General features: G+C 30.9%; 2 protein-coding genes across 2 annotated transcripts; both read left to right on the top strand.

The window, feature by feature from the left end:
• The first annotated feature begins 1729 nt into the window (after positions 1-1729).
• On the top strand, positions 1730-5000 carry LOC126748440 (M-phase inducer phosphatase-like). The gene is made up of 3 exons (XM_050457693.1): positions 1730-1934; positions 2877-3932; positions 4017-5000. Exons 1-3 carry the CDS (start codon positions 1885-1887, stop codon positions 4270-4272), a joined length of 1362 nt encoding a protein of 453 aa, XP_050313650.1. The 5' UTR covers positions 1730-1884; the 3' UTR covers positions 4273-5000.
• A 4274-nt stretch (positions 5001-9274) lies between these two features.
• On the top strand, positions 9275-10440 carry LOC126748149 (M-phase inducer phosphatase-like). Its single transcript, XM_050457176.1, has one exon. The coding sequence runs from the start codon at positions 9275-9277 to the stop codon at positions 10301-10303; it is 1029 nt and encodes a 342-aa protein (XP_050313133.1). The 3' UTR covers positions 10304-10440.
• Positions 10441-10736: the final 296 nt, after the last annotated feature.

Here is a 10736-nt window from a genome sequence, read left to right as displayed (position 1 = left end):
GTCTGGGGAGTATCAGAATTTTGAACCTTTCTGAGTTAGCAAGATCGATTTTTGTCCTAGAAAGGATCGGAATTTTAGACCGGTCTGTGTAAGCAAGATCGATTTAGTCCAGGGGAAAACCAGGATTTCGAAATTTTCTGTTCTAGCAAGATTTATTTAGGAACATTTGGAATTTTACGGGCTTAATACCATAATTAAAAGGGGCCTGTTTTTACCCTAGAAATCTATCAGTCTCTCTATGAATATTAATTTTAAGAAAGCCAATGAACTTTAAATTATCTTTGCCCAATGGAGTTGCAAAAGAGATTTTAAAGTATTTAGTATAGTTAGCTTAACCGTATCTAATAAACAGACTTTTTAGGATTTTTTTACGAATCCTACTTCTGCGGTTACATATGTCGAAAATGCATTTCGATGTCACCTTATGGATCGAAAGTAGGTAATATCTGATAGACCTATCTTAAATGAAAACCAGTGGACAACAAATGCAGTATTATATAATGGATCTTTAGTGAATTTAAACTTCTGGTTGCACCAAAATGTATGTTATTATTTGACATCCATCAATTTTTTGTTTCATAATTGTTTGGATATACAAGGTGTTACTTAATCATATATCATAGTTTGACGGGAGGCATTCCTGGAATGTGTTTAAGTCGAAAATTTCATATAAACGTGGGCCCCAAAATCAACAAACTAACCATTTAAAATCGGTCCATCAGAGGAAGTATATTACCATTAAGTTACACCTTGTATTATAGATGAAGCAATTTATTTATGACATGCTATAAGGTACTTTGCATAAAAAAATTGCTGTGTAGCGGATAACTTTATTTCATTATCCCATGTCAATCAAAGTGTGTGTCATTTGTATCGTCTAATGAATATCCATTCTTTTTTATTAGAAATTATTTGTCACTGGAGGTTCATATTCCAAAAAAAAAGGAAATCTTTGGAGGTCCATGCACTTTTCTGATGTACAGTGGCTTCCCAGGGGCCTCGTAAGAGGAAGATGGGTTGTTAAAGCTGAAAGCTTGTGCAAAGCATTCTAAATAGTATTTTCTGTTTATTCAATTAAAACACGTATCAAATTAGTGTAGCACTAAGTATTGAAAAAATATGTGTTAAAATCTAGCAAAAATATTTGAATGCCTCGCAGGAGCGGCGTTAGCCTCCTCCAACACTAGCCAAAAGAAACCAATACTCCGGAGGTCATTGAAGAACAAAGCGTAACTTTAATGTTTAAAGGGAATTGCCTAGCCGAAGCAATCTATATACTCTTCCGAAGAATCTCATACTTTCTCTCACGGTCAGCAGATAGACAAGTCCCCACTCTACATGCTCGATTATAAAGCCATATTTGCGAACCATTGGTCCGATAGTTAGTTAATGTTGGATAAATATTTTTTTTACTTCTATTATGGCAAACATAAGTTGATCAATCTGTGAAGTCGTTTTAAAAAAAGATATCTTTTGCCGCCACTGCAGCCGTTTTCTTTCTAAAAATACTTTCATTCTCCTTCTTATCAAGTGGGGTGCACGACGAAAAACTATTTTTATTCTCATATGCATCAAGGCATACGGGACCACGTATTTTTAGCACCCTGTGTCCCGTAACATCCCCTATAAACATAGCAATAAGGGTGATCCCCTCCATTTCCTAACTGTAGCGGGGACTAGAATAAGACAGTTGGCGCTCTCTACTTTTATTTCAGTCGTCTTTATGCGCTCGGTTGTGCGCGTTGTCGGTACTGTCGTTTCATGAATGTCTTCATAGTACCGCGTACCAAATTTTAGTCTGTTTAGGATTATGACCTTGTCGGTGTAAACGTTTTTTTACAAAGAAAAACTTTTTTGTTGTGGATTAGGTGTGCCAAAGTCAAAATGTGGGATTCGATAGCCAATAAAGCTTGCGACGTCTGCGAATTTACTAGGTAAATTCCCCCTTTTATGTTATTGAATGAAAGTGAAATTGTTTAAGCGGTGTGCTAAGGATCTTTAATTAATTTACCTTTAAACTTTAAAAGGCTCTTGTTTTATTGCCTGAATTTGAAGGGACTGGTTGATATATTTTATATTATTATGGTAGGCAAGATTCGTAATTTTTTAAATTGTATTTTTAATGAAAATACTGGATGAAAATTTTGCCTAAGCCATCCAATTTTTTTTATTTATATTTTTCCATATTTTTATTTTTCTATCAATTATTTATAGAATTATTTAAACAGGAATTTTATTGAACACTGAAAATCAAGGCAAAGGAATAAAAAATAAGGATAATTGAAGATTCTTCTAATTGACAGTCATGACTACTAAGTATTTTCCCATTTTATTAATATCTTCTGTAATAAATGACCAAACCAGTTTTGCCTGTATATTACTGCCCCGTTTTCACTGCCGTTCCATCATAATTTCATTCATAACTAGACCTGTTATCAGTATGAATGAATTTAAAAAAATAAGAGGCAGGCAAATGAATAGGTAACAGGACTGGAATAAACAAAAAAGACGAATGGCTTTCATTTTATTTATGAGTAATAAGCATTTTTCCATCAAAATTGGCATGGAAAATACAAAATTACGATTTTACATGACGTTTTAATGCATTTTGCGCTGGTTTAAGTGATCCATTGTGTCGGTTTAAAAAGGTTTCTTCGCATTTTTATGCAATAAATAATTTTTATGTATATAAATTCATATATGCTTTGAAAATGCATACATATATCGTAAAATATTATGTGATTATTAAATATAGCAAAACATGAGAGAAATAATTAAAATAATTTTATTTTCTACTTAATCTTGATTTTTTACTATTTGCACTAATGATTATTAAAAAAAAAATTAAACTAATTTTTTATTATTTTTTGTTACAGAAAAGAAAACGCTTGTGATGCCAAACATGAATTCTTCGACAAAGAGCATCTCAGCCCAGTAAAAAATGAAGATCTCTCACTGTACGATGGAATGTCCTTGCTTCCCGAAACGTGTCGTTCCGATTCATCCCCTGGCTGTCCAAACAGACGTTCCTTGGACGACATTGATGCTTCCTCTCAAGATTCTGGCTACGGTACAGGTTTCCATGTGGATCATGGAAAGTTTCTCTCTTATGCTTCACCTAGTAGAGCTTTATCCTCTTCTTTTGGATCAGCATCAATATTTTCCATGGAGGATGACTTTTTGGAAGATTTCTCCGACGTGGAACCTTTGGAGAAGAATTCTGGATTACCAAAAGATTTCTGCAAGCTTATCAATGATCCACTTGTAATAAGGTCTAAGCCTAAGCAAAAATCTTCCCCGAAAGATACAATCATAAGACCACTGTTCCGGCGCGCGCTTTCTTTGCAAAATCATACTACTACACCTGTCAGTAAGGTGCGAACTAGTTTATTTTCTGGTAACGAGAAAAATAAGGAAAATCGCCCGTCTTTTAAACGCGCTGAGCCTCCAACTGTCCTTGAGAAAGACCATACGATGATTAAACGATCCAAACTGTTTGGAGAATTCTCTTCCCCACAGCCACCTAAAAAAACAACTCCGCTCTTTACTCGCCAATTTTCAGCGACTGAAGAAAGCATTATGTGTGCAGTCCAAAGATCTTCAACAGAACCTGATCTTATTGGTGATTTCACAAAGAGCTACTGCCTTCCTTTGACACCTGGAAGACATCAGGACTTAAAGTCAATTACCCCAGAAACTTTGGCTCGAGTAATGAATGGAGAATTTACAGATTCAGTTGAATCGTATAAGGTGATTGACTGCAGATATCCTTATGAATTCGTCGGAGGACATATTAATGGAGCTGTAAATATATTTACAAAGGAGCAAATTTCGAATCTACTAAATGAGTCAAGAATTCCGTCCACAAGCTCCAATAAGAGGCACATATTGGTGTTCCATTGCGAGTTTTCGAGCGAAAGGGGTCCAAACCTGTAAGTATCATATAAATCTTGTAAAGAAAATACAGAAAATATAAATTTTAGCTATTTCTATAACACTACCTTTTTTTACGATAGCTACCGCCACTTGCGTAAAGAAGATAGAACAAGGAACATGAGCGATTATCCATTCCTGCATTATCCAGAAATTTACCTTCTAGAAGGAGGATATAAGAAGTTCTTTCAAGAATATGCTGATATGTGTGTCCCAGTGGCATACAAAGAAATGATGCATCCAGACCATGAAGAAGATCTTCGTCATTTTAGACAAAAATCTAAAACATGGAATTCTGATAGTCGACAGAGACCTACCAAAAGTCTGAAAAGATTGTAATCTTTCAACTAGTTTTATGTTTTACCTATAATAGTACAAAACTGTGTATAATTTAGTTTTATCGCATTTCAGTTTAATTGTTTAATGTCTTTGATTTAAGTATATTTATAATATGGGTTTGCCTATCCTAGTTGCATTTGAACATCAACTTTATTGTACATTATTTATATCATATTGATATTTCATGTATTTATATAAACTGAGACATAGTCTTATTTGCAAATGTATATTGTATATAAGAGAACTTTATGAAAAGTAGCTTTTATCGTCACTCATTTAATGAAGGGCTTCTATTTATGCAATGCTACCCACCAAAGTTTTTTGTTTTATCCAGTTGACTTAATGGACCACAGTCCTTTTATTTTTTTTTGTTTTATGTGCAATTTTCCTAGCAATAAAATTGTGATGTGCTTGCTGTGCCCGGTACCTTAAGCACTAGCCTCTGTCACGGGTTACAACAAGCACCCCTTATATTTATTTATAAAATATTTTTAAGCGTTTTATTTCAGTACGTCTTAGCATATTTGTTCAGTGTGTTCGGTGCAAAATTCAAGAAATATATTTTTTCTATTATGTATAATTTCTTTTTTCTCTTGATAGACTGAACTCTTTATGTAAGTGCTTATCTTATCTTGAATTTTGCCAATTGCATTAATTACTACATTGCTGTGGATAAAATGTTGTTTTAATTTATGAATAAAAATTACTCTATTATCCCATTGCAATAACAGTGTTTTATTTAAAAAAATAATATAACATTTAGCATGTAAAATCCATAAACAATACATAAATAAAAGCTATTATTACAAAATGTAAAAGCTATTAATCTAAAGATCCTTTTACATTATTTGGGGGAGAAGATTAACCCAAATCAACTTGTCGTGGTCGGGTACCTGTGAGCTTTATATGGTACCTGTTCCTTTTAAAGGTGTCCACTCAATAATATTTATCTCTACACCTACTCAAAGCCTATTGATCTTTACCTTTGGGTCTTTTGTGCAATTCAAAACATAAACAAACCGCAAAAGGGCGTATTTTAGGTAATACCCTGACTTTCTTGCCCTTTTTACTGAGAGTAGCACAAATCGAATGGTTTCAATAGATAAGTAATTGACAATTTTGGTTTGGAAAATAGGCCATAAATAGGTGGTTTTAAATTGCAATTTGGTAATACTGACCTGTTTTATATTATTATTATTATTACCATAAATTATTATCTGTAATTAGATTATTCATGCGATAGCTTCATGGTTACTTTTAAATAGGGTTAGGAGAGAAAAAATGAAAAATGGTCTCTTCGAGATAATGGACGAGTTCTTTCAAATAGAGTTAGGAGTTTATCAGTTTGAAATTACGCCATCTCATGTTTTTGATACTTGCTTTGAAATTGTGAGAAATATATATACATATATACGTACATATATAAAGTTTCTTTCATTTATATTTTCTACCATTAATTATGTTTTAAATAGAAATTAGACGATAATGGCTTCTTGTAGGCTTTATGAAGGACGAACAGTTTACGTCTAAATAATAAATGCGCTTGAGCCCCACATTTCACACGCCTTTTGCGAATTAACGTTTTTTCTTTAATAATTAATTTAAAATTGTGGCGAGCATATATATTTTTCCCGCGTTTCGTATAATATTGTCAATACTAATATCAATTCGTATAATATGTTGTTAAATGGCAATTTTGACCGGTTTTAAGCCATATAAAAAAATTACATTTTTTTTAATTTGTTTGTGCCCATCACTTCACAGAATATTAAAATTAGGAGTATGTCCATTTTATTTTGCATTATGGAAAAATATATAACTTCTTTTATTTATGTTTCCTATAATATTGTGAAGTTCTCTCTTCATTATAGTAACAGCAATTATTTATTGCCCGTAATTTATGCTTAAGCCTTCTATTGTTATTGTTAAATAAAGTGAGACATTTTTCATATTAAAATTTTGTCATCTCTTTCTTTAAATTTTTATTTATTTGATTTATGTTTTCTATCAAATAATTATAAATGATGTTTAATAAAGGTGTGTATATTAATTACAAATTAATGATGCTTTAGGTGTTTCAATATTCATTAGATTACGCAACTTGTTATTCTAAACATTTGATTTTTGCTCTCTTGCAGAAGCTTTACTGAATAATTTTCTTATATTCAGGTTTTTTATAGGATATATTTTACAAGATTTGTTAATAATAATAATGAAATGACATACATCGTTTTAAAAATCTATACATATTAACGTCATCAGAACATTTAAAACAATTAGAACATAATAAAGGTAAATAGCAATTAGAAGATTAATAAATTCTGCCTATGATACATAAATTTTTTGAAAAATAAACTGGCTTAATAAATCAGTAATATCCTCAAAAAGATTTAATAATAGAATAATAATCAAATTTTCCTTTACAATGCAAACCTATTATAAAATTCAACAATTTTAATTAAAAACTATTAAAAAGTTATTATTTACAGCATCATTTAAAAATACAACAAGTATACTCAAGTTTGAGGTATCATATAATAATAAGCCTATATTTTTCGTTTCCAAGAATATTTTAAAATTGTGATAAAAGATTACTAGAGTTTTTTTTTTAATATAACTAATATAATCATTATATTTTTATTTAATCTATAAATTTAAATATAATTTTTAATATTTATCATTTCTGGACCTTTATATTTTATATATAATCTGTCACAACATACAGGTTTGACTTATGAGGAGGCTCGTCTCATCCATAAGTTTCTTGATACCTCAGATGTAAAGAATTATGGGCCAATATATATTTTTAATATATCATCCCTGAAGTTTTTTTGAAAATTTTATTACAAATTTCATTACGTTTTCTTTGGGCTCTGAAATAATTCAGCAACAATTTGGTTTTAAACAGAATTCATTAGCAGAACTGAACTTGCTTATGTAGGTTGACATACTGACAGGTACCTTGAAGTGCGGATAGGATATTCATTCCATTTACACCGATTTCTCCAAGGCATTTAACAGGGTGAATCATGAGATCTTTCTCAATAGATTTCTTGGTCTTGGTATACCTGGTTCTCTTTTGGACTAGTTGAGTAGCTTCTTTATTATTTAACTTTGTTTCTTGTTACTTGAGCTTGTTTTTGTATTGGGCTTGACCTGTTAATAAATAAATAAATAATATCTTTTAAAAAAGAATCTTAAACAAGTTTGCATATGCTCTTCAAAAAAATATTATATTTTTACTTTGTTTTATAGAGCTTCTGGCAATATCTCTTGGAAATACTCATACATAAGTACTAAGAAAAAGGAATAAATATGATATGGAATACATATGATTTTCATAGATTTAAGAATATTTTTTATCCATATTTAATTTAACAACTAAATAATATTTATGATATTCGATCTCTATATGAAATTGACTCGGCACTTTGCTAACTTTTTAACGCCTTTATTAACACGTTAAAAGAAGAACTGAAGAAAAATTGAACATTTTAAGTAATTAAAAAAGTATCTTTTTTTTTTAATGGGATAGTCTCTGCAATATCGTACCAATCGAATGCAAATATTTTTTCAAACAAAGAAGTTGAATATAACGTTTTTGTTCTGTAACGAGTTCTAAATATCTTTCACAGGAGAATAAGTCAGCTTTGAAATCTCAAAAATAGGAATTTAAAGAGATTCTTGCATTATTTCTTATAACATTGTTTTAAAATAAAAATATTCTAAGGTCGTTAAGTTATGTTAAGCCTTTTACTGCTTATGAAGTGTACCTCTGAAAAAATATTTTTATATTTGTAATTTTTTTGGAAACTAACCTGTTTCGTAAATAGTGTATTTTATTTTTGTTGTGTTATTTCTGGTTAGTAATAAATTACCTGAATTAAAAAGGCTATATACAAGGCTAGATAAAAATACTTATTTTCAATTCAGCTATTAGGAAAACAATAATTTAAAAAAAAAAAAAGGAAAGTTCTCGAGCACGCGAAAAACTCTAATTTAATAAAATCTTATTCGTGTTTTTTGTAATGTATGTATACATACAATTATAATTTTCTAAACGTTAGTTTTTTTTTAAACAATTATTCGATTGCGCCCTATACCTATGGAGTTACCTATAACGATATAATGGGTGGAATCAAACCGTATTAGTACTCAATTGCATTAGCTCTTTGAAAATTAAAAATATAGTTTAGTGGGAATAAAAAATTGGCTTATTTTAGTGAATTTAACGGACGAAATTTACTTAAGAATTATTTTTGGAATCTTTGGTAGACTGTTTCAGTTTAAATTCTTCTAAAACCGATTATCACTAGCAACTATTTAATAGTTTTAAATAATCGTAGTTTATGGTCTACACTGCATACAACTCCCAGGACATACCACTTGCAAATTAAACATATCAATTAGCTACCAAATATGTGACCCATTAATAACATTCCTAACTCTCACTTTTGCGCCAAAATCTCATACCACACCCAAACATAAGACCCTCCCCAAAACCGAAAAAGCCAAAAGACATTTCCGAATTCTACCCCCTCCCTCTAAGCAGGTAAGGGGATGATATTTTCGCGCCTTAAGGGCCGTTAAAAGGCCTCGTAGTCTCTAAAAGAAATCAGTCTACGACCTCGCCTTGTCGATTAAAGAACTTAATTTGTTATCGAAGTAAATGTGCGTTTAAAAGTTTGTGTTTTCGGTATCAGCTGACTGCAAGGAAAATGAGTTACGAGGATAATTTTACTAGTTTTGAGCCAATGCTTGTTTCTCCAATACGGTAGGTTAACTTTTTTTTATTAATATTTTGATGTAGACAAACATTAATCGTCGTTTCTTATTTGAGAAAGAACTCCGAGTATATTAACAATTTCTTCTTCAATAGTACTTTTTTAATTCACACATGCACAATTATTTTTTTAAAATAAACTTGTAAGTATTTTTGTTTTAAACAGCAATAACATATTCATTTGTATATATATTTAATTGAATATTTACAAAAACAATAATGTTTCCTTCTGATTTCAGGAATGAAACAGAACTTGGTTTTTTCGATACAAATTCGAGGGATTCCGGTTTTGAAGAAATCAACAATCTAGAGGGCCTTGAAGAAGACGCTTTTTTGGAGGAGTTTGCTGAGATTGCTTTTTCGAAAAGGCCTCAACTGCCCACTGACTTCATCAACTTAATTCAAAAGCCTATTATTACTGTTACTGTAAACCAGAAACCTACCTTCCGACGAGCTATTTCTCACCAAGAAAATGTCAGTCCCTTAAAAAAGAAGATTTGCCAACGCGATGATAATGACGACTCAAAAAATTTTTTGATAAGAAGGAAAAAGCTTACTAGATTGTCGAAGACAGAGGAATTTCAAAATACCGTTCCTAGGGATGACAAGGCTTTGAAGCCTTTTAATTCAGAAGAAATAATTAAAACGGCCATTCAAAGATCTTGTTCAGAAGATGATCTAATAGCTGACTTTAGCAAAAGTTGTTCTCTTCCATTGACGACCTCCCGCCATCAGGATCTCAAAGCTATTAATAGCTCAACTTTAGAAAGACTGATCAATGGTGAATTTAGTGATAACATTGGTTCTTTCAAAATAATCGACTGCAGGTATCCCTACGAATATAATGGTGGACACATTAAAGGTGCTATAAACATCTATACCCATGAAGATTGTTCATCGTTGCTAGAAGCCAGTGATAAGCCCAGTATTTTAATTTTCCATTGTGAGTTTTCTGCTGAAAGGGGACCCAATTTATATAGACATTTACGTCACGAAGACAGAAAGAAGAATGCCCACATGTATCCATCTTTGTGTTTTCCTGAAATGTATATCTTAGAAGGTGGTTACAAGCAATTCTTTGAAAACAATTCACAAATGTGTTCACCAGTTTCATATACTCAAATGCTACATCCTGAGTATACTAAGGAACTTACATTTTATCGCCAAACCTCAAGAACATGGGACGCAGATGTTAAGTGTTGTAATAAAAAAAGTCTTAAAAGCAGAAACGGCAGGAAAATATTTTAGTGGTAAGGTTTTATTTGTACAAATCTTGTAAATATTACTATTTAGTTTGTTGATAATTAGTGCAATTTTTTATTAAAGTGCAATTGATTCAATAATACCTTCAGTTTTGATGGGTTTACAAATATTCCAAAGATAGTTTTGGCATCGTGTTCGATTCATTAATATATATAAAAATGTGATTTTGAAAACAAAAAAACTGCAATATTGTTACACTGCCTCATTAGTGATTTTAATTGACACTTTTTATGCCAGAGAATTAAATAGTATTCAAAATAAAGCTTTATTATATTATATTGTATTTAGGTTACGACATTTGAAATTATATTGTGTGATTTTAAAGCGCTTATATTATGTAAAAATCATATATTTTGACCATATTATTTGTTATGTATTGTGATATGAAAAAATTCATTGCTCATAAATTATATCTAAA

The sequence above is a fragment of the Anthonomus grandis genome, chromosome 22, assembly GCF_022605725.1.
Source record: "Anthonomus grandis grandis chromosome 22, icAntGran1.3, whole genome shotgun sequence".
NCBI lineage: Eukaryota > Metazoa > Arthropoda > Insecta > Coleoptera > Curculionidae > Anthonomus > Anthonomus grandis.
Note: the sequence above shows the minus strand (reverse complement) of the source record. Positions and strands in the feature narration are given on the sequence as shown.